General features: G+C 44.3%; 1 protein-coding gene across 1 annotated transcript in view; it reads right to left on the bottom strand.

Moving 5' to 3' along the window:
• The window catches only part of mpp7b (MAGUK p55 scaffold protein 7b), a 77,521-nt gene that overhangs the window by 18,695 nt on the left and 33,638 nt on the right, over positions 1-25,188 (bottom strand). The window contains exon 12 of the mRNA XM_073849445.1: positions 6,578-6,742. Within this exon, the coding sequence (XP_073705546.1) occupies positions 6,578-6,742 (165 nt within the window). The remainder of the gene's footprint in view (positions 1-6,577; positions 6,743-25,188) is intronic.

Raw genomic sequence — 25,188 nt, 5'->3', positions numbered from 1 at the left:
AGTCTCGGATGAACTGTTACGCCTGCGTCAAGGCTCTTCTTCGGCTGGTGAGTACACTCTCCGGTTCCGTACTCTAGCGACCCTCAGTGGCTGGAATGAACCAGCGCTCTGCTCCATCTTCCGTCAAGGGCTCAATAGTAACATCAGACAGCAACTGGTGATATTTGATGATTCCATTGGTCTCGAAGCGCTCCTCCAAAGGACCAACCAGATCGCCCAACGCCTGTTTGCATGTGCTCCTAACGCCATTTCTCCTCCAGCCGCCTCGCCCGCTCCCGGATATTCTCCTCCAGCACCAGAACCTATGCAAACGGACTCATACCATCTGTCTGCTGCGGAGAGATACCGCCGCGTGTCCCAGGGGCTCTGTCTTTACTGTGGAGGAGAGAACCATACCATCACTTCCTGTCCCATCAAACCACCACGTTCGTTTGTGAGTATCTCTAACATATCCCCAGACGTATCGCAAATGAGAAAACTTCCAGTCACTCTACTGATCAAAGATTCTGCTTTCACAGTCCAAGCCCTTATCGACTCGGGTGCCTCGGGAAACTTCATCTCCCTCAACACGTTAAAAACCCTCAACCTGCCTGCCTTACCTCAGTCTCCCCATTACCTGATCAACACCATCAGAGGTGAGCCCCTGGGACCCGGTCGAGTCAAACAACGATCACCTGTCTTCAACCTTCAAATCGGCAACTTCCACGTGGAGGAGATTTCCTTTCTGGTGCTGGAGGGCACTACTGTGGACATCGTCCTGGGACGCCCTTGGCTCATCCAACACTCTCCGTTGATGGACTGGGAGAGATGTGACGTCCTCCAGTGGAGTCCTACGTGCCACGAATCCTGTCTTCAACACCTACCTGTTCCCAACCTCTCTATCCAGTCCACCCTCGTCGAGAGTCCCGACTCCGCCAAGGACATCTCCATCCCGGAGGAATACAGGGCGTTCCAGGACGTCTTTAGCAAGCAGGCCGCCACCAAATTGCCACCTCATAGGCCATGGGACTGCGCCATCGACTTGTTGCCTGGAGCTAAACTCCCTAAGGGTAAGGTATACCCTCTGTCCATCCCGGAGCAGAAGGCCATGGAGGAGTACATCAAGGAGGCTCTCCAACAGGGATTTATTGTACCATCCACCTCGCCAGCCGCCTCCAGTTTCTTCTTTCTGGGCAAGAAGGACGGAGGCCTGCGGCCTTGTATCGACTACCGTGTCCTCAACTCCCAGACGGTCAAGTTCCCGTATCCCCTGCCGTTGGTCCCAGCTGCCCTCGAGGAACTGCGCGGAGCTCGCATCTTCTCCAAGCTGGACCTGCGTAGCGCGTACAACCTCGTTCGCATACGCCCTGGGGACGAGTGGAAGACCGCCTTCATCACCCCTACCGGCCACTACCACTACCGGGTCATGCCCTACGGCCTGGTCAACGCGCCCTCTGTCTTCCAGGGCTTCATGAACGAGGTGTTCCGAGAGTTCCTCCACCGGTTCGTCATTGTCTACATAGATGACATCCTCATCTACTCTCGGAACCTGGCCGACCATCGCCACCACGTTACGCAGGTCCTCACGAAGCTGAGACACCACCATCTGTACCTCAAGGCGGAGAAGTGCGAGTTCCACCAAACCACCATCCAGTTCCTCGGCTACGTCATCGGTCCAGCTGGGATCAGCATGGACACGGACAAGGTCGCAGCCATCAGGGACTGGCCCACACCATCATCAGTTAAGGAACTCCAACGCTTCCTCGGATTTGCCAACTTTTACCGCCGTTTCATCCACCGCTTCAGTCTTCATTCTGCCAGCCTCACCAACCTCCTCAAAGGGAAGCCCAAAATCCTTACCTGGACTCCTGCCGCCACCCACGCCTTCTCCACCCTCAACTCCGCCTTCAGTACGGCTCCGGCCCTCGTCCTTCCAGACCCTACCAAGCCATTCATCGTGGAAGTCGACGCATCCACCACCGGGGCTGGAGCCGTACTCTCTCAGTACTCCGGAGAGCCTCCTAAACTCCATCCATGTGCCTTCTTTTCCCGGAAGTTTTCCCCAGCGGAACAAAACTACGACATCGGCAATCGGGAACTCCTGGCCATCAAGTTAGCTCTGGAGGAATGGAGGCACTGGCTGGAGGGTGCCAACCATCCCTTCACCGTAATCACCGACCACCGTAACCTGGAGTACATCCGGGAGGCCAAACGGCTGAATCCTCGCCAGGCTCGGTGGGCCTTGTTCTTCTCCAGGTTCTCCTTCACCATCACCTATCGTCCAGGCCATAAGAACATCAAGGCGGACGCCTTATCCCGCATTCACCAACCAGACCCCCAGTCAACCTCTGATCCCATCCTTCCTCCAGAGCTTGTCCTCAACCCTATCCTGTGGAGCTTCGACCAACAACTCCAGGAGGCCACATCCCGAGAGCCAGTTCCGCTGGGAGGTCCAGAAGGGAAACAGTACGTCCCTTCCACCCTGCGCTCCTCCCTTCTGGACTCCATCCACTCCTCTCCAGGCTCTGGACACCCAGGCAGCAAGCGGACCCTCTCACTCCTCCGCTCCCGGTTCTGGTGGCCAGGAATGGCCCGTGAGGTAGCCCGTCATGTCCGTGCCTGCTCAGTCTGTGCCATCACCAACACACCTCGACAGCTACCACAGGGAAAACTCCAGCCTCTGCCCATACCTGCCCGGCCCTGGTCCCACATCGGGATCGACTTTGTCACCGACCTGCCACCATCCAACAACTTCACCTGCATTCTAGTGATAGTCGACAGATTCTCCAAATCATGCCGGTTTGTTCCCCTCAAGGGACTACCCACAGCCATGGAGACCGCCGAAACCCTCTTCCAGTCTGTCTTCCGTTATTTCGGCCTCCCTGAGGATATTGTGTCGGACCGGGGCCCACAGTTCATCTCCCGGGTATGGCATGCTTTCTTCAAGCTACTCCAGGTCTCCATCAGTCTTTCTTCTGGTTACCACCCTCAAACTAACGGCCAGACTGAGCGGAAGATACAAGAACTCGGACGCTTCCTCCGGGCCTATTGCTCTTCCGACCAGCACAACTGGAGCCGTTACCTGCCCTGGGCTGAGTATGCCCAAAACTCTCTGAGACAATCTACCACCGGCCTCACTCCTTTTCAATGTGTGCTGGGCTATCAACCCCCTCTATTTCCCTGGTCGGAAGAGCCCTCCAACATCCCAGCCATCGACCACTGGTTCCGGGAAAGTGAGAGGGTCTGGGATTCGGCCCACGTCCACCTACAGCAGGCAGTCCGGAGACACAAGACCTTCACGGATGTCCGACGTCGTCCAGCTCCCACCTACCAACCTGGAGAGCTAGTATGGCTCTCCACGAAGGACATCCGCCTCCGACTGCCCTGTAGGAAACTCAGCCCCCGCTACATCGGGCCGTTTCCCATCCAGAGGCAAATCAACCCTGTCACCTACCTGCTCCAGCTCCCTGCACACTACCGCATTCACCCAACATTCCATGTCTCTCTCCTTAAACCTGCCACTAACCCTCCTCTCCATTCCTCCACAGAACCTGGCGGTGCCGAGGTGCCTCCTCCTCCGGAGGTCCAGGAGGACCCTTCCATCTACTCTGTCCGGGAGATCCTGGACTCTCGGCGGCGAGGGGGTCAGCTGGAATACCTCGTGGACTGGGAGGGGTATGGTCCTGAGGAGCGGTCCTGGGTTCCCCGCAATGACATCCTTGATCCTTCTCTACTCACCGACTTCCACCAGCAACACCCGGACCGTCCCGCTCCCAGACCTCGCGGCCGCCCTCGCCGTCGCTCCCGGGCATCGGGAGCTACCCGTGGAGGAGGGGGTACTGTCAGCAACACATCCGGACCGTCAGGTTCCATCACCACGCCCACTCGTTCCCAATCACCAGCCTACTGATCTCCTGCACCTGCCGTTCCTCATTAACTCTCCTCCATAAATACACAGCACTTTCACCAGCACACCGTCATTGTCCTCAAGTTAAGTTTATCCTGCTTTCTGTTTGTTTTACCCCTTTTTCATAATGATGTGATTCCTGTTCTGAATGTTACCGTTTTGTTTTGAGTTTAACCATTAAACATCTTTAAGTTCACCTTACCTCTCTCTCTCTCTCTCCTTACCCCGAGCCTGACACTGACATATCTAAGAATTATTGGTTTAAATTTACCACAGGGACACATTTTTGATTCTGCAGTGCATTAAAAAAATGAAAAAGTTTGAATGATCTCACATGCCTCATTGAATTTCTAAGTACAATACCATGCATTCGTAATTACGCAAACAATGATGACCTTTTAGGCAGACACTACTTTTATAATAATAGAAATTCCACCTGCCAAGATGCCATTCCATTTAGAATATTTATATCTAGATCCTCATCAACAGAGAAGCTAAACATCCATTTCATTAAACCTCTGAACAGATAACTCTGAATTTCATGCTTAATGCAATGTCAACTTTTGATTATGGTCATTTTCTAAACTCTTGCTACTGATGGACTGTGGCAATGGGGAATTAAATGACATAAAAAAATAGTGAATGGCTCCAGCTGTATGGAGGGCTGCCTGGCATATTCAAGCACTACTTTCATGTTTAGATGAGAAGCACGTTTTCTGTTGGCTCATTTGGAGTCTGACTTTGGAAATGACGTTGAGGTGAACATTTTGCAGACCCAGGTCTACATCCAGGCAGTACAGTGAAAACATACATCTGTGGATCCATGTGTTAATATAACATTTCTAGTTTCTTTATTTCTTAATGGTATCTATATTTTACCAATACAATAGGAAAGAATGTCAATAAAGGAATAGTTAACTATGAAAAATTAAAATTCCATCATCATCATATACAGTATATAAATAAATAATCTCGTCATTCCAAAACTTGTATGCATTTTGTTCCCTTTCCCAAACACAAAAATAAAATATATGAGTACTTTTCCATGCTCTTTTCCATGCAGTTACAATGGACAGCAACCGAAGCTGTCAAGCTTAAAAAAGAACCTAAAAAATATCCTAAAAGTGGAACATGTGACTTTTATGCTTCATTCAAAGTCTTCTGAAGTTATTCTATATTACCACTAATAAACTTAATGTATGTCCTAGCTCTTGCCCTAGTTCACAAGAGTTTATGAAAGATAGTAACGTCTGATTTGTGAATAAACAGATTGAACCATTTTACAGAAATAGTCCTTATTAACGATCAGGGCCTAATGGTTAAAAGCTCACTGGTAGGGAAGATTACCAGTGATGAATAATGCAAATTTTGGCCTGGAATATAGACCTGGTATATAGCACATGAGTAGGGATGTAACAATATCAAAATCTCACAATAAAATAATATCTCAATTTGAAGTCCACAATGTGATATATTAAAAAAAAGGACAAATGAAGACTTGGGAAAAAAATAATTTTGTACATTTTAAAGCAAAATTTTAATGCACTTTGAGAGTTCAAAATTAAGAGCTCCAACCCATGTTCTTAAGTCAGAAAAAAGTCAGTGACTTGACTTGTACCTCAACTTTAAAGGGGACTTTAAATTATTTTTATTTGTGGTATACTGTTTAGGAAGCCAAACAAATTAGAATATAATAATACTAATACTTATAACAACAACAATTTTATATTATTGTTATTCCTATGACAATAATAGCCATATATTGTAAAACAATTGCACTGTAAAATAAATTAAAATTAATATTTCATAGGTATATTATTTTTGCTTTACACTACAGCAGAAGAATTACAAATCTTCTTTCCTAATTCCTACACTTGAAACAGAATATTTTAATGTGCCTGAATAAAGAGCGCACTTCGCTTTTAAACGTGCAGCAAAAACTTGATTAAGCCATATTGTGCTTTCAGTTGTTTGACAGTTACTGTGCCAAAGCATAATGGCTCAAAATACAATTTTATGTTAAAATAAGAAGTTTAAATATATTTCAAAAACTACACTTTTTGCCTGGAAGACCTATCATTTCATATCGTCATGTGACCTTAATGATATTGAAACCATGATACTGCTACATCCCTATATGGACTTTTTTTTTTTTTTTTTTTTTTTACAAAACTAAGGAAATCTGTTTCCGCCATATAGATAAATAAATAAAAAAGTAATAAGAATATGTAATAAAATAGTAATAAGTAATAAAAATTAGTAAAGAATTGCATGAAATAAACTTGCAATTCTGAGAAATAAAGTTGCAATTATGAGAAATAACATCAGAATTGTAAGACATAAACTCACAATTCTGAAAAACCGTTGTGAAATGGTAACTCACAATTGAAAGAAAAAAGAATTGCAAGATTGAAACTTACCAGAATTGTGAGATACAAACTCGTAATTGTAAGAAAATAGTCTTTTTTTTTCTTCAGAATTGCACTTTGTAGCTAGCAATTTTGAGTTAATATCTTACAATTCTGAGAAAAAAAAATGTCAGAAATTCGCATTTGTGAAAAAGCAACAAACTTTAATTACTTTAATTGTGAGATTAATTCAGTGGCAGAATCAGGCTTCCATAGCCTTTGCACCATTGTGCCATTTTAATTTCTTAGGTAAACTATTTCTTAAAGCAAGAATCTTTCTCACCAGTTAGAAGCACAAGGCGGTAAGGTTCTTCAGGCTTTCTCTTGTAAAGCAGGACCTCCTGATATAATGGTAAATAGACACTGGCATGTCCTTCACCCTTCTTTTGTCTCATCTGTTGACTTGTGTTGTCCTTCCGGCTCAACCGGAAACTTTTCCTTAAACCAGCTGTGGAAAATAAGAAAACTAAATCGATTAACTTAACATCACATGTAGTTAGTTTTAGAAGAATACTTGGACTCTTTTTATCATTTTTTATTGATTTAAATGTACATAGGTATGTCATAATATGTCAACCATGATTTGATTCTTTTTTCCCTATATTGAGTAATGTGTTTAGAAATTACAGCGTAATTTGCTCAGAGCTCCTACCAAGCAGAGATGCCAAAAATATTTGGCCAGTTGTACTTCCATCTGTTTCTTATTAGACAAGTGTGTTTGTCTGGATCATTAGTGTATGTTTTAGATAGCTGTCAATGTCTAGTTTTGCTTCAGAATTGGTTCTTGGAACCTGAAATCAGACATGAGGACCAAAGAAGGGTCAACAAACTAAAATCAGCAGACTTGAATCCAAGAGGTGGTCAAAACTATAGTCCTGGCAAGATCTGCTGTTTGGTAAATCTCTGAGAAATGCAAGTATTGTTGAGCAGGAACAGCAACCAAACAAATGTGGCTGTCAGAGGAAACTTTAACCATAAAGAAACCCCCTCAAGCAACTGTCCAACAGGAGTATTCACCAGGGTGCAGGAGATTATGTGTGATGATGGAAGATTAAATAGCACATTACTAGAAGAGTGATTCCCAACTCTGTTCCTGGAAGCCCCCCAACTGTACACATTTTGGATGTCTTGCTTATCTGACACACCCATTTGAAAATTTGGAGTTTCTACAAGCAAGATGATAAGTTAAATGAGGTGTGTTTGATTAGGGAGATATCCAAAACGTGTAAGGTTGGGAAACACTGCTCTGGGATAACAAGCAGAACTGATTATTGCAGACCATGATTAAGTGCAGTAGAGGATGGACACACTACAACATATGCTTCACTACAGCAATAAAGTAGGAGTGGAGTATGCATTGTCATGCTGAAGCTTTGTGAACTGCTGATGGATTCTTATGGCCAACAGAATGATTGGAGTATTGAAGTTCCTTAAAGGTTTAAAAACTCTTGGAAGAGCTGAATCCTCTTTACTGAAGACAATTTGGGTCTTACTCAGATCTATTTCCATGCAATCAAGATATAAGCAAACTTATATGTGAAGCACATTGTTTCAAACTTGGACAAAGTTGCCTTCCTCTAATAGCGTTGTGCACAAAGTACTTAGAAAAGATAAGCAAGTTGTCAAGGTACTCTGTCAAGCATATCGCAAAATGTAAAACTGGTGAAATTCTGGAAGTCTGTAGTTGATCTGAAAAACTGGGAGACTGACCAAAATGAGCTGCATTACCTGCCCTGTAATAAAGATGTTCTTCTACTATTTCCTCTTCTGAGTGAGGACCAGGGTGTTGACCCTATATAGATCCAACTTTTGAAGATGGTGGAACTTTTGGGGAAACTCGAAAGCAGCAGCCATCAACTTTAGACACTATTAATTGTTTGAATTTCTTAAATCAACTGTAGTTAACGCTTGAGTATATTCTTCAACCCAACAAGGAAAACCTACATGTGCTGGAAATGTGGAGGGATGGATAAGCCAAAATCAGTGTCAAGGTCCTCTCCTAATGTGCCTCTCCTACTCAAAAATTGGACCCTTTAGGTCAGAAGTTACCTGTCCCGGATCTATTGCATGGCCAAAAGGTCAATGAGGGGAAGGATTAGTGCTGTACTGTATATGTAATATGACAACATGAACCTCAAATTTCAGTGGTGATGCTAGTATTCTCCAAGTGAGCAGACCTGACAAATCATGTAGTGCCAGGATAGATAGTGGTTTTCAAGTGATCAGGGATTTTCAGTCTCCTTTTGCACTGTGGTTAAAGGGTTAGTACAGCCAAAAATGAAAATTAGCCCATGATTTACTCACCCTCAAGGCATCCTAAGTGTATATGACTTTCTTCTTTCAGACAAATCCTATCCAATCAGAGTTATATAAAAAATGTCCTGGTTCTTAAAGGAACACTCCACTTTTTTTGGAAATAGGCTCATTCTCCAACTCCAAGTTGATTTTTACCGTTTTGAAATCCATTCAGCCGTTCTCCTGTTCTGGCGATATCACATTTAGCATAGCTTAGCATAGATAATTGAATCCCATTAGACCAATAGCATCGCGTTCAAAAATGACCAACGAGTTTCCATATTTGTTGTATTTAAAACTTGACTCTTCTGAAGTTATATCGTGTACTAAGACCGGTGGAAATGCAAAGCTGTGAGTTTCTAGGCTGATAAGATTAGGAACTACACTTCCATTCCGGCGTAATAGTCAAGGAAGTTTGCTGCCGTAATATGGCTGAAGCAGGCGGAGTATTATCAGAAATGAGTTCCCAGCTAGTTTAGCATTTGCACATGTGCTGCGTGCTATTACCTGCTTCAGCCTTATTACGGCAGCAAACTTCCTTGACTATTACGCCGGAATGGGAGTGTAGTTCCTAATCTTATCAGCCTAGAAAATTGAAGCTTTGCATTTCCACCGGTCTTAGTACACGATATAACTACAGAAGAGTCAAGTTTTAAATAGGACAAATACTGAAGCTCGTTGGTCATTTTTGAATGTGATGCTATTGGTCTAATAGGATTCAATGATCTATGCTAAGCTATGCTAAAAGTGATATCGCCAGAACAGGAGAACGGCTGAATGGATTTCAAAACGGTAAAACTCAACTTATTAACTCGGGGGGAGTTGGAGAATGAGCCTATTTCCAAAAAAAGTGGAGTGTTCCTTTAAAAGATTTATAATGGCCGTAGGCGGGTGTTTTCATTCAACAGTCCAAAAGAAGTCCAATAAAGCAAATCCATGCATAATGGGGGGTGGGTGTGAATAAATGCCTCTTGTAGCAAACTGATGCATTTTTGTAAGTAAAATATCAATTTTTAAAACTTTAAAAACAGTTTTCTCTAACTTCCACTAACTATTGTACGCACAAGCAGTACGAGCGGATGACATAGGGCATATGTGTAATGCATGCACTGGTGAGAATATGCTAAGCATTGCGAGAAACAACGTTTGTTTATAGGAGCAAAGGAAGCAACTTTTTCTTATTTTAGCAAAAGATAACCTGTCTCCTCTTGGCTTATATTAAAATCCTCTCTCCTCTGTGTTTCCATATTTGTCACTTCTCACTGACGCATGCGGTAGGCATACATCCTCTCTTTCGTGAATACACGTATAACAGTTAGTGGATGTTAGAGAAAACTGTTTCTAAAGTTTTAAATATGGATACTTTTCTTAAAAAAACACATCAATTTACTACTGGAGGCATTTATTCACCCCCCGGAGCCACGATTTATTATGGATGGATGCACTTTATTGGACTTCTTTTGGACTGTTGAATGAAAACACCTGCCCACTGCTATTATAAAGCTTTTATTAAGAGCCTGGACATTTTTTATATATAACTCAGGTTGGATTCATCTGAAAGAATAAAGTCATATACACCCAGGGATACCTTCACAGTGAATAAATCATTGGCTAATTTTTATTTTTGGGTGAACTAACTCTTTAATATTTTCTGTTCATCTAAGTAGTTGTCACGTTATGCTGTAGGAAGGAATGATGGAGACGTGAATAAGCGAAACAGTCTTTAATAAATCCAGAACATAGGGTAAATCCACATCAGCAAGGGAAGAATGACAGATGAGCACTAGTAGACCGGGAAGAAATGAACAGACAGGAATTAAAACCTAAAAAGGGTCATTAGGAAACATAGGTGCATGGGATGATAATCAAACTAAACAAGGACAGGAACATGACCAAATAAGGAAAAACCAAAATAAGGAAATACAGGAACTGAAACAGGTCCATAATCCTGACATATCGCTGGCGTGTCCTCACGCCGTAGACAACAAAGGGAAGCATGGGTGGGAACTGGGGAAGTAGTCAGCTGCAAATATGGCTTGACCCCAAAAAAATTCTAACAAAAGGTTTCTCAGTGGTTTACAGTAGTATCAGATGTACTTAAAAACATACTAAAAGTTTACCAAAGTTTGACTCCAAGAAAGGACCCATTTTCAAAATGGTGGCTGTCAGGTCCTTAAAATGACCATTACTCCTTTGTATTCCTCCTAGACCAGGAATACTGGTGCCTGATACATGTTTTGGCCATGTAATATTTTAATTAGCATATTTGTATGATAGATACAGGTAAATTATAAAATTAAAATATAAATATATAAATTAAAATGTCATGGAAAAGTTAATTTATTTCAGTAATTCAACTCAAATTGTGAAGCTTGTGTATTAAAGGGGTCATCGGATGCCCATTTTCCACAAGTTCATATGATTCTTTAGGGTCTTAATGAAAAGTCTGTAATATACTTTGGTTAAAAATTCTCAATAGTAGTGTAAAAAAACACCCTTTTACCTTGTCAAAATCAGGTCTGCAAAATATCAGCTCATTTTATCGCATGGGCCCTTTAAATGCAAATGAGCTCTGCTCGCCCCGCCCCTCTCTGCTGAGGGATTAGGAGCTGTAATGTTTACTTTAGCTGCGTTTAGCTGCATTTAGCCGTGTTTATCCGCGAAACTTGCCAACGAGCACATTATTAAGATTCACACGAACAGAGACGCATATGTAGATCGCGATCGGCGCTTTTCTTTTAAAAACTAAAGTAACGTTGTCCTCTACCTCTTAAGCAGCTCAGATGTCGGGAGCAAATGACTACTGCTATGTTCATTATAACATCCAACAACAGAACACCTCAATCGCTCAATTAGAGTCTTCCTCTGCCCCTGAGTCACACAATGGCGATCGGAGTCGGACTGTTTCAGCTCAGTGAGGGCGGGGCTAAGGTAAGACGCTCATGTCAATCTACTATCGTGGGAGTGCCCTCTGTTGGTGTTCCGTCACAACGACAAGAAGCTGAGAATGACCCGATTTTAAAAAGGGGATATTACTTTTAAAGATTAAAAAAATACCACTGGGTGGATTTTTTTCATTGTAGGGTGGTTGTGTACACAAACTGCCAACACACATTAATGTTAAAACAACATGTAAAAGTTAGTTTTGCGTCCGATGACTCCTTTAAATAAATTCATTGCACACAGACTGAAGTAGTTTAAGTCTTTGTGTCACGTTTGGAGTATAAAGGGAGGTCTGGGTCCAAATGCAGGGAGAAAGGTGTTTTAATAAAACAAATAAACAAACCAAGACAAAAGGCCAACACGGCACAAAACTAATAACTAGAACACAAAATAACAAAACCAAGAACAAGATCAAAGGCCAGGGATATCAGGAACACAAAAGTACATCAAAGACACAAGACAATGCAGCCATGAAAACGGAATGAAGAGTGAGTGTTCTTATACAGAGTCCAGATAGTGAACAGCTGTGAGTGAATCAGTGCAAATGACAAGACAGACGTGAACAATCAGGGGAGTGCAGTGCGATGGGAACAGCGACCTCGAGAGGCTGAGGGAAGACCCACAGCCCCGATCATGACACTTTGGTTCTTTTAATTGTGATGATTTGGCTCACATTTAACAAAAACCCACCAATTTACTATCTCAACAAATTAGAATATGCTGACTTGCAAATCAGCTAATCAACTCAAAACACCTGCAAAGGTTTTCTGAGTCTTCAAAATGGTCTCTTAGTTTGGTTCACTAAGCTACACAATCATGGTGAAGATTGTTGATCTGACAGTTGTCCAGAAGACAATCATTGACACCCTTCACAAGGAGGGTAAGCCACAAACATCCATTGTCAAAGAAGCTGGCTGTTCACAGAGTGCTGTATCCAAGCATGTTAACAGAAAGTTGACTTGAAGAAAAAAATGTGGAAGGAAAAGATGCACAACCAACTGAGAGAACCGCAGCCTTGAGAGGCTTGTGAAGCAAAATTGATTCAGAATTTGGGTGAACTTCACAAGGAATAGACTGGACTTGCGTCAAGGCATCAAGAGCCACCACACACAGACGTGTCAAGGAATTTTGCTACAATTGTCATATTCCTCTTGTTAAGCCACTCCTGAACCACGGACGACGTCAGAGGCATCTTACCTAGGCTAAGGAGAAGAAGAAATGGACTGTTGCCCAGTGGTCCAAAGTCCTCTTTTCGGATGAGAGCAAGGTCCTGGACTACAGAGGAAGGGTGGAGAAGCTCATAGCCCAAGTTGCTTGAAGTCCAGTGTTAAGTTTCCACAGTCTGTGATGATTTGGGGTGCAATGTAATCTGCTGGTGTTGGTCCACTGTGTTTTTTTGAAAACCAAGTCACTGCAGCCGTTTACCAAGAAATTTTAGAGCACTTCATGCCTTCTTCTGCTGACCAGCTTTTTAAAGATACTGATTTCATTTTCCAACAGGATTTGGTACCTGCCCACACTGCCAAAAGCACCAAAAGTTGGTTAAATGACCATGGTGTTGGTGTGCTTGACTGGCCAGCAAACTCACTAGACCTGAATCCCATAGAGAATCTCTGGGGTATTGTCAAGAGGAAAACGAGAAACAAGAGACCAAAAAATGCAGATGAGCTGAAGGCCACTGTCAAGGAAACCTGGGCTTCCATACCACCTCAACAGTGCCACAGACTGATCACCACCATGCCACGCTGCATTGAGGCAGTAATTAAAGCAAAAGAAGTATTGAGTACATATACAGTAAATGGACATACTTTCCAGAAGGCCAACAACTCACTAAAAAGTTTTTTTGAAGTACTCTAATTTGTTGAGATTTTGGTGGGTTTTTGTTAAATGTGAGCCAATTCATCACAATTAAAAGAACCAAAGACTTAAACTAGTTCAGTCTGTTTGCAATGAATTTATTTAATACACAAGTTTCACAATTTAAGTTGAATTACTGAAATAAATGAACTTTTCCACAACATTCTAATTTATTGAGATGCACCTGAAAGTGATTACAAGTACAATTATATATTAAAGCTATTGGAAATAAGTGACCATTTAGAGGGTTCACACACAGGCCTCTGTTCGGGCTAATTCAGAGTTGTTTATGATCAAAGTTATACAACTCCAATTTAAGGAACTTTTGGGTGCAATAACTTTTACATTGAATGTCAAGTCTGTGTTTTTGAAAAAAATAAATAAAAAAAGCTGTATGTGTCCAAAAACACATACTGAGTAGGAGTTACATGACATAGGCTAAATTGTTTACATCTCTAGTTCACCCCATACAAAGATAAAACCTTACAGTAATCTCACAACATCATGTATTCCATAATGATGTAATCATGTCAGTGCAATTTAGACAAGTCCAATGGATTCATAGACCCAGAAAACATTGGGTTAGACACCAAGATTACTTGGCTAACTCAAATAATGAAGGAGTTAGGATATTTTAAGGGTTTTCTGCCCATCTTGGACGCCATCTTGAAAATGACACCTTTCTAGTGGTCAAACTTTGGTAAACTTTTAGTATGTTATTAAGGACACCTAATACTACAAAAACAGCTGAGAAACCTTTTGTTAGAATTTTTTTAGGGTTAGGTGTTTTTTTTTTATATATGCAGCCACCTAAAAAGGCTCGGGAGGAGGACGGATATCCGGGAGGAGGATGACGAATGTCCTGGGTGAAGATGATGGAGGGACGAGCCAAGGAGGAAACAGAATAAGCCAGGGAGATAAAAGGAGGGACCTGGAGCAGGAGGAGCCAGATGGGACCCAGGCCACAGCCATGATGGCAACCCACCGTGGAACCGACGGAGAAAGGAGCCATGGAGAAGGAAGGGCTGATGCATACCTGTCAAGTATCCCGTTTTGGCCGGGAAAGTCCCGTATTTTACCCTTCTTTCCCGCCATCCTCCCGTATTAGTATTTTCCCGTAAATCTCCCGTATTTTAACTAGTGATGTGTCATTCGCGAACGAGTCGGCTCTAAGGGCCGATTCTTTGTAGCGAACGAGAAAAGCCGACTCCCGTCGGGGAGAGCCAAATCTTCCGCCGCAAGTAGTGGTGGGATCGTACCATTATGTGAAAGAAGGAAAGGGGGCGCATACTTTAAAGATAGCGAGTGTAGTGGTACAGGCCAGGTACACAGAGCGACAGAGAGAAGCGGGGGAGACGCATTAAATGCGAGTCCATTGGGAGAAAGTGAAAAAATGAGTGAAAAACGAAAAAGCAGCAGCATCTGGCTGCTTTCCAATGATGTTGGAGACTGCAAAGCTGAGTGCAGACGCCTGGTTAAGGTAATGGTAGGAAGACTCTGCATTGTTGCAACATCGGTGCCCTCAGAGAGTCTTCTCAAAAACAGGACAAATAATTACAGAGAGGAGAAATCGCATCAGCCCATCAAAGCTGAGGCATCTCATATTTCTCAATGCCAACCTGCACTAAAGACAAAAGTGTTTTTTTATATATGTTTATTACATATGTTAAGACTTTTCCCTTTATTTAGGTTATGCTGTGGTTGAGTTCAATTAAAGTTTTATTAAAATGTTAAATAATAGCAACTGTATTTTTTAAAATGAAAAATAAGGAATTAAATAGAAGGCTCTGAGTGATACTAAATAAAGAGCCATTTGGGAGCCGTAAGAGCCGGCTCTTTTAAGGGAGCCCAGCCAAAAGAGCCGAATCTTTGAAAAGAGCCGAACTTGCCATCACTAATTTTAACTTGCGTTCTTAAAAAAAAAAAAAAAAAAAAAAAACCTCCCCCCCAAAAAAATCTGAGCTCTGTCACTAGCCTCGCGATAACTTCCTACCAATGTTAAATGAACAGAAAATGTGCAAATAGGCCTTTAAATAAATGCTCTTCATATATACCCTTTTGTTTTTCATTTAGGCTATGAATGCTCACAGCATGTCAATGTCAACAAAGGTAGGCCTATCATTGGCTTTATTCACAGCTGCACTACTTCCTGAACTTCAGCCAGCTCCTTTGTTTCCTGTCTGCCATTATTGGACAAACTGATCACCTGGATTAATCAGTTTGTCCAATAATGGCAGACAGGAAACAAAGGAGATGCCTGAAGTTCAGGAAGTAGTGCAGCTGCATAAAGCCAGTTGTAGTTTATAAGTGGTTGACAAGTGGTGATTTTAGCTTTCTTGTCACCTGTTTTAAAATGTAAGGGTTACTGGAGCTTGGTTGGGGTGGTGGGACTGCTCGCGGCAGGCGCCGGAAAATTTCCCTTATTTTCAAATCCAAAACTTGACAGGTATGGGCTGATGACTCCAGGGGGCTGATCGATGGCGGTGAAGGAGCCCAAGGTGGAGACGGAGGAACAAGTGGAATAAGTAGCTCTGGCGAATGATGCAGCGTCGTGGATCCGGGAGGCCATTGTGGAGCCGGAGCGACAGAGTATCAAGGTGGAGCTGAAGGGATGGAGGAGCCTGATGCAGCCAGAGGAACAAGGCGCAGCTGAAGGAATGTATTCCCGAGGCACAGGGTGGTCAACGACAGATCAAGATGGAACCGGAGGGATGAGGGAGCCTGGTGGAGCCAGTGGACTGCCGGGCCATGGCAGAGAGGATGGAGCTAGGAGCTATGGTGGAGCCGCAGGGTTGACGGGCCGAGGCAGAGTCCTGTACTCTGAGGCTGGAGGCAGAGACAGGGGATCCTCCAGCCATGACGCCGATAGAGACTGGCAGACCCACGTAGAGCTCACCACACTGATGTAGGGCTGATGGTGCGCGAAGAGGCTGAGAAGCCCAGAGAAGAGGAGGCAGGAGCAGGTGGGAGGGCAGGATTATTTATGAGCCTCCTGGCTCTCGGGACTGCCCTTGGGGACTGAAACCCTCTCTTGGTAGGACTCAGGAACGGGAGCCTCCTCTGAGCTGTATGTGGAAATCGGAGCCCTCTCTGGGCAGGACATGGGAACAGGGGTGACAGAGAGCTCCAAAGAAGGAGGGAGGAGAGGGGGCAGGTCAGCATTCCAGTCAATAAGACCCTCTTCCGCACTCCTCATACTCCGATCCATTAAACGCTCACCCTTAGCCATGGTGCAGTGGGTGGAGCTCCTCTCCGCGATATCACTAACTACAGCATTCTCCCTCATGGTGGGTGCGGCAGCCGTGAGGGAGTAAAAAAATGTTGGGCAATCACTGTCTAAAAATCTGCTGCTGCCATGCTGAGAAATGAAAACTGGAGGCCATACAACAATTGCCCAATTCATATTACCAGCTACCAATAATAACAGTATCATAAACACATTACAAGGCACTGAATAACTGTTGATGTTCATCTATACCTCTAGGAATTACAGTATGTTGTGGAAAGCCTAAACAGAGGAACATAACGGTCTTTGTGAACAGATGTCTGCTGCAATATTCCCTTTACAAATACTTATTTGTTTGGTCCCACCAATATTAATCTTGCTGAAAACTTTAAATGCTTCCAGACATTTAGTGTTCCACATAGAAGAGCAAAATCGGGCCTGAAGGCCAAACAGCTTCTGGACAAATAAATCAAAAGCTAGGAAGATTTGACAGATATATTTTGAGATATTTTGACAGAGTGGCCACTGGACTCCTACTAGATAAGAACCTCTTGACAGTAGTTCCCCTTCGGGAACGTCGAGCTGCATCAATACGCTTTGGGAACGCCTCCAGCGTGACCACGCTCTGAATCACGTGTGTAATCAGTCCAATAGAGAAGCGCGTGTGGCGTCACGGACGGGGTGACGTCAGGAACCAGGAAGCTATAAAGCACATGCGGTGAATGCAGCCGGCAGCTTCTGTCTTTCAGTCGCGCTCTGTGTGTATGTTTGTCCGTCAACACTGCTTTTCGAAGCCAGTTTGCTTCACTTTTATTTGAGTGTTGACTTAGATAGAGAATGGGCGATAGCAAGCGTTTCAAACGTTGTGTTCCTCCGTGCCAACGTTATATTATGGCCGAGGACACACACACTCTGTGTGTGGCTTGCTTGGGGGCGAGGCATGCCCAGTCAGCCTTCGAGGAGGCTGACTGTGTGCATTGCTTGTGGCTTCCTCTCCGCACGCTTCGCTCCCGGAGGGCTCTTTTTGAGAAAGGAGCCCTCACCAGCGTTCCCCACTGATCGGGTCCCGCTTCTGCTGAGGCAGAGCGGCGCCTGCATTCGTGGGGATCGCAGTTGGATTTGGTATCGAGTTTGGAGACGGGCGAGCCCCTTTCTCCATCCTCCTCTGCCAGATCCATGCCCCTCTCTGATGTGGAAGCCCGCACCGCGGCTTCTTCCCATCAGGAGGAGCACTCACCCCTCCGTTTATCTTCCTCCTCCGAGGAGGATACGGAGATGGGTGAGCAGGCTGGTCCCACGCCCTCCCAGCCAGTCAAGTATGAGGAGCAAGTGGAGGTGGTCACCCGTTGCCAAGCTCAATATCAGTTGGCCGGGCGTGGTGACCGGGGAGCAGTAACAAAAGATAAAATTAGATGAAAGGTTTCTGCGCCCCAAAGCCCAACCTCCACGCCAAGGTCTGCCATTTTTCCCCGATCTCCACACCGAGGTGTCGAGATCGTGGGGAAAGCCATTCTCGGCACGTGTTCACTCCCCTTCCGCCTACACATATTGCAATGTGGTCGGGGCTCGTGAACACGGTTATGAGAGGCTGATTCCCTTAGTAGATCATTTAGCAGCGTGGAAACTTCTGCCAAATGTTTCTCGATGGGTCCTGCAGACAGTAGAAAAAGGCTACAAGATTCAGTTCGGCACTCGTCATCCTTTCAGGGGGTTACCACCACTATTGTGGCCCCTCAGCAGGCTCTGATTATGGAACAAGAACACTCTCACCCCGAACTTTCACCAAATGTGTGGATGCTGCGCTGGCTCCTCTGCGACTCCAGGGCATCCGGATACTAAACTACATAGACGACTGGCTAATACTAGCACAGTCAAGGGAAATGGCGATTCGACATCGAGATGTCGTTCTCGTCCATATGAAAGCTCTGGGGTTAAGACTGAACTCCAAGAAAAGTGTTCTTTCTCCAGCTCAGAGAACCACTTATCTGGGAGTAGTTTGGGACTCGACCACGATGCGGGCACAAATGTCTCCCGCTCGGATAGAATCGATCGTTCACACAGTCAAGAGAGTCAAATAAGGCCGATCACTCACTGTAAAGCAGTTTCAAGTTCTGCTAGGTCTCATGGCAGCCGTGTCCAACGTGATTCCTTTTGGCCTGCTGCATATGAGACCTTTACAGTGGTGGCTCAGAACCAAAGGGTTTTCCCCGAGGGGCAACCCATTCCGTTTGATCCGGGTCACGCGGCGCTGCCTTCGTACCCTGGACATTTGGAAGAAGTTTTGGTTCCTGTCCCAAGCTCCGGTGTTGGGAGCTCCGTGTCGTCGTGTGACACTAACGACGGACGCTTCCCTCACCGGATGGGGAGCGGTCATGAGTGGCCGCTCAGCCCAGGGTCTGTTGAGTGGACACCATCTCAATTGGCACATCAATTGCCTGGAAATGCGTGCTGTGTTTCTAGCTTTAAAACACTTCCTCCCAGACCTGAGAGATCACCATGTGTTGGTCCGCACCGACAACACATCCGTGGTCACTTACATCAACCATCAAGGGGGTCTGCGGTCGCGCCCCTTGAACAAGCTGGCGCACCAGATCCTTGTGTGGTCCCAGGGAAAACTCCTCTCGCTAAGAGCAGTTTATATTCCTGGACATCTCAATGTGGGAGCAGACGTCCTGTCGAGGCAGGGGCTGAGGCCCGGGGAATGGAGACTCCACCCAGACGTGGTGGAAGTCATCTGGAGCAAGTTTGGGAAAGCCCAAGTGGATCTTTTTGCGAGCCAGGAGACAACACAATGTCCCCTTTGGTTCTCTCTGAGTCATCCAGCTCCCCTGGGACTGGATGCTAAGGTGCAGACGTGGCAGAGGCTTCGTCTGTACGCCTTTCCCCCGATCGCTCTGCTCCCAGGAGTTCTGGAAAGAGTGCGCCAGGACGGAATTCACCTCCTGTTAGTGGCTCCATTCTGGCCGGGTCGAGTATGGTTCTCAGACCTGATGTCTCTTCTAGACGGCCCTCCGTGGGAGATTCCCGTCAAGAGAGATCTCTTCTCTCAGGCAGGGGGTGCAATCCTGCACCCTTGCCCGGAGCTATGGAAGTTATGGGTGTGGCCCCTGAGGGGGCACAACTCCTAGCTTCCGGTCTCTTAACCGAGGTTGTTGAGACCATTCTCCAATCCAGGGCTCCCTCCACGAGGAAAACGTACACCGGGAAGTGGAATATGTTTGTCCTGTGGTGCAATTTGCAAATTGACCCAGTTCACTGCCCAGTAGGTTCAGTGCTGGACTTCTTGCAGGCCCGCCTTACGGCCGGTAACGCACATTCTACACTGAAGGGCTACGTGGGGGCCATAGATGCTTTCCATGCTCCCTTCGGTGCTACCTCCCTCGGGAGACTTCCCCTGGTGTCGCGTTTTCTCCGCGGTGCGCTGAGGCTGAGGCCCCCGGTGCGCTCATGCGTCCCCACGTGGGACTTGGCCGTGGTGTTAGAGGCTCTATGTAATCCTCCTTTCGAGCCTATTGAAGAGATCTCGGACAGGCTTTTGTCCTTCAAGACTGCCTTTCTTTTGGCTATTTCCTCTCTGAAGAGAGTTGGTGATTTACAGGCCCTTTCAGTGGCCCCTTCATATTTAGACTTTGCCCCTGGGATGGTCAAAGCGTTCTTGCACCCTAAACCGGGTTACATACCCAAGGTGCCCTCAGTAGTACCACGGCCTGTAGTGCTCCAGGCCTTTTGTCCTCCCCCCTTTTCGGAACAGAACAGCAGAAGCTTAACTGTATGTGTCCAGTGCGAGCACGTAATAAAGGTCCTTCAGCTTCTAAGCTAACTCTAAGTCGGTGGATTTCGGATGCCATTTCTATTTCCTATAAGTCCTCTGGTCTTCCCTCTCCTTTGGAAACCAAGGCACATTCGACCCGCAAAGTTGCGGCGTCCAAGGCTTTCATGGCAGGGGTTTCCCTGCAAGATATTTGTAACGCTGCGGGATGGTCTACGCCGCTTACATTTGTCAGATTTTATGAGTTAGATCTCCCCTATACTCCGGGCTCCTATGCTCTCCTCTCGGATGCTCCTACCACTAGTAGGACTACCTAACCTTGGACTGTCGTCCTTTTAAAGCGGTGAGGCCGCTCTCTTACCCAGGCTACTATTGCCTTTTACAAGTCAACTGAGGTTGCTCCTTTTCTGCTTTAGCAGTTATTACTCAGACTACTATCGTCTTCCTTATGACTGGGCCGAGGCCCCTTTATTGAGGCTACTTTCGCCTTTACAAGTCGGTTGAGGCCGCTCTGTCTGCATTACTAGCAGCAAGTATTCGGGGCTTCTTCGCCCCTTTTCCTGAGTAGGCTGAGGCCGCTCGCTTATTAGGGCTACTTTTGCCCTTTCTACAGGTCGGCTGGGGCCGCTCCTTTCTACTATTACTCTGGGCTACTTTCGCCCCTCTTATGAGACGGCTGAGGCCGCACTTTCCTGCTTTAATAGCAGCAATCACTCTGGGCTACTTACGCCTTTCTTATAAGACGGCTGAGGCTGCACTTTCCTGCTTAATAGCAGCAATCACCCTGAGCTACTTTCGCCCATCCACGAGTGGGCTGAGGCCGCTCGTTTCACTCGGGCTACTTTCGCCCTTCTTATCAGACGGCTGAGGCCGCACTTTCCTGCTTAATAGCAGCAATCACCCTGGGCTACTTTCGCCCGTCCACGAGTGGGCTGAGGCCGCTCGTTTCACTTGGGCTACTTTCGCCCTTTCTCTCCACCTGCTCCACACAGAGCAGGGCTTTGGAATTCTGGCGACGTGGGCATTTCGTTCCCAAAGCGTATTGACGCAGCTCGACGTTCCCGAAGGGGAACGCCTCGGGTTTCGTATGAAACCCTAGTTCCTCTAGGGAACGAGATGCTGCATCGCCTACCACAATTCCGGCATCCCTGCAGCGCTCCTGGTGGCAGAAGCTGCCGGCTGCATTCACCGCATCTGCTTTATAGCTTCCTGGTTCCTGACGTCACCCCGTCCGTGACGTCACACGCGCTTCTCTATTGGACTGATTACACACGTGATTCTGGAGGCGTTCCCAAAGCGTATTGACGCAGCGTCTCGTTCCCTAGAGGAACTAGGGTTTCATACGAAACCCGAGGCGTTTTTCTTTCTTAGATTCTTTTATTTATTTATTTATTTATTTATTTTATTCAAACAGGTCAGGCTATTTAAGTAGACTTAGGTCAAAAAAGAACACTAAAACACTAAATTATACTCTACGCTGTAAAAATGTTTTATTATGTAATCCAAAACTTCTTGTGGTAACTAACTAAATAAACTTGTATAAATTCAGAAAGTACACTTAAGATCTGTTTTACTAAATCAACCTTATATTTATACTGATGGAATACAGGAATACAAATGAAAGCTGTTTCCCTCAGTTTTCTGTCATTGAAAAATGCAATAAGGCAGGAAAAAAACAGCTCACTAGTTCCTCCTCATATTCATTACATTCTCATATCTAGCAGACAGAAAAAAAGAACATTTATGAAACATAAGATATTATTAGGTTATAGGAAAAATGTTTTATGAGCAAAACAATGCTGCTAAAAATAAACCAAAAAGAATCTCCTAGTCTGTGACACTATAATTCCATCAGCCTTCATGCTCATCGCTGTTCACAGATGACCTTGGTTACAACTAATGAACATTACTGCTTGTTTCCATCCTGTTCAAGAAAAGCTGAGCGGCTGGCAGTAAATATACTGGATCAGACCCGATTCTTAATGCAACTGATGACTGGTGATGGTGGTGCTGACAGAGGCTGACTTTATCTAGAGATTAGAAACTTGGAACCTGCAGGATTTTTCATGTCGGAAAAATGACAGAAACATAGCCACATGACCAGTTTCAGAAAATAACACTGTGCAGGAGTTACCACTCCAGAAGGTTAATGGTCCTTAATTCATGGGCTACACCAAAGCAGGGCTTTCACCACATGCATGCGGTCTCGCGGAAGCCATGTTGTGGGAACGGCGAGGCTCTGACTTACTGAAATGATATGGGCATCTCCTAGCTCTGACATCTGTGAAATTACACTCAGTGGGCAGAACAGCCTCTGTCTTATTATAAGTTACAGAGATGTTTGAGTTTTTGGAAGCAGTTTTGTTAGGATTGACTCAGGATCATGGTAATCCTGGTGGTCATGTTGTTTTCCAGAGTCTGTAACATGGAATATCACTGTAGACATGGAGCAATGGATCTCAGCCAAAAAAAGAAAAGAAAAAAAAAACAACACAGGATACAAAAACAAGGTACGTGCTCAGATAGGTAGGGGCACCATCAAATCAAAATGTTTTGGGCCTTTTAGTCTAAGTGTATTAGCTTTAAAGTCATCTATGTTACTGCAAGAGTTTTCAAATTGGTATCTGGGGATTCCTGGGGGATAGACAGACAGGCAGAGCTGAGTGACCATCTGCACTACACCTAAACCTACCCGATAGTATGAACAAAAGCGAATGTGACAAAGAAACACAATCACAAGCATGCCGTTTTAACTTGTTTTTTGATCTCTCATCTCTCTTATCGTCAGCCATGTTTTTTTACGGCATTCATACCCAAGGATTCCACATGCTAAGTTCAATTCTGTGCCAGCTGAGATACTGAGAAAACTAGTTACATCCGATGTTGTGTCCATTTTCAACCCCCTGCCAAATTATTACCCCCTCTCGTTGAAATCGCTACATGATTGCCTAATCATAACCCCTCCCCCACACCTAACCCTAAACCTACCAATACTAGGGGATAGTAATCTGGCGGTGGTCAACACCGGAAAACGCAACATATAGAGCTGTAATCATACCTGTGTATGAAAACGATTAAAGTGCTAGCTGTTTTACTGCCTCTAGTGTTCATTTCTGCTGGAAACCGCAGTAATATGTACTTGTTGGTACGTATTTCGAGTTTTTCAAAAAAAGTTCCCATAGGTATGTTTTCATCTTAAGATCTGGTAGCTTTCTTTTTCTCATAAATTTTAATCAAAATGCCATCCTTTACAAAAATTAACCATGGTTTTACTACAAATAAAACAAAAAATATGGTTACTATAGTTAAATCATGGTAACCACAAACTACATCTTGCTACACTAACCATAGTTTAACAATGGTATTTGTAGTAAAACTATGGTTGTACAAATGGTAATCAATGTGCCAAAAAACATGGTTACTATATTTTTACTATGATAAAGCCATGTTTAAAGTTATAGTTCACCCAAAAATGAAAATTTGATGTTTATCTGCTTACCCCCAGGGCATCCAAGATGTAGGTGACTTTGTTTCTTCAGTAGAAAAACAAACAAAGATTTTTAACCCAAACCGTTGCAGTATGTCAGTTACATAATGGCAGTCAATGGGACCCACGGCTTTGAGAGTCAAAAAAGCATACACAGACACTAGAAACTAAATTAAACCCTGCAGCTCCTGATGATACATTGAGGTCTTAACACACAAAACAATCGGTCTGTGCAGGAAACTGAACAGTATTTATATATTTTTTTACCTCTGATCCACCGCAATGTCCAACTGGCTCTCGTATACGTCACTCAATGTGTACACAGTGCAGAGATTGTGTATACGACGGCTACTCAAAATAGTACTTGTGCTTATCCTGATTGTTGCAACTGATTAAAAACTAAAAAATTATGTTTGCTTGTGCAAACTCATTTGGAAGTAGTGTCTTTTCACCGTCTCCCAACTTTTGAGCTTGATCGACTGAAGTTATAGTTGCTTGCTCTTCATCACGCTCCGGCTGTTTTGAACGTGCTCAGGACAGTTGGACATTGCGGTGGATTAGAGGTATAAAATTATATAAATACTGTTTCTTGTACAGACTGATTGTTTGGTGTCTTTAGACCTCAATGTATCGTCACAAGTCGAAGGTTTAATTTGGTTTTGTCTGTGTATGCTTTTTTGACTCTCAAAGCCATGGAGCCCATTAAATGCCATTATATGACTGACAGACTGCAACCATTAAAATTCATCGTTTGTGTTCTACTGACAAAGTCACCTACATCTTGGATGCCCTGGGGGTAAGCAGATTAACATCAAATTTTCATTTTTAGGCAAACTATCCCTTTAACCATGGTATTTGTAGTAATACTGTGGTTATACAAATGGTGATCAATGGGCCAAGAAAAACATGGTTACTACATTTTTACTATAATAAAACCATGGTTAATTTTCGTAAGGGATAGCTCGATTTTCCAGTAAAATGACAGGTTCTCCCTTTTGATGTATCCTGCTATGCACTGTAAAAAAAAAAAAAAAAAAAAATTGTTTCAACTTAAAAAAGTAAGTGTTCATGCTGCCTTAAAATTTTAAGTTTAATCAACGTGAAATGTTAAGTTGTACTACGTGATATTTGAGTTGAGTAAACAACATTTTAAGGCAGCACGAAACCTTACTTTATTAATTTATTAAGTATTTTTTACAGTGTGTTAAATCCTGCTTTTTCATAAACGACTGCAAACAGAAGTGACAAATATCTAATTAAAATATTTATTTTTGGGTGTACTATCCCTTTTAGAAAGAGTAAGAAGTACTCCAAAAA

The sequence above is a fragment of the Garra rufa genome, chromosome 10, assembly GCF_049309525.1.
Source record: "Garra rufa chromosome 10, GarRuf1.0, whole genome shotgun sequence".
Taxonomy (NCBI): Eukaryota; Metazoa; Chordata; class Actinopteri; order Cypriniformes; family Cyprinidae; genus Garra; species Garra rufa.
Note: the sequence above shows the minus strand (reverse complement) of the source record. Positions and strands in the feature narration are given on the sequence as shown.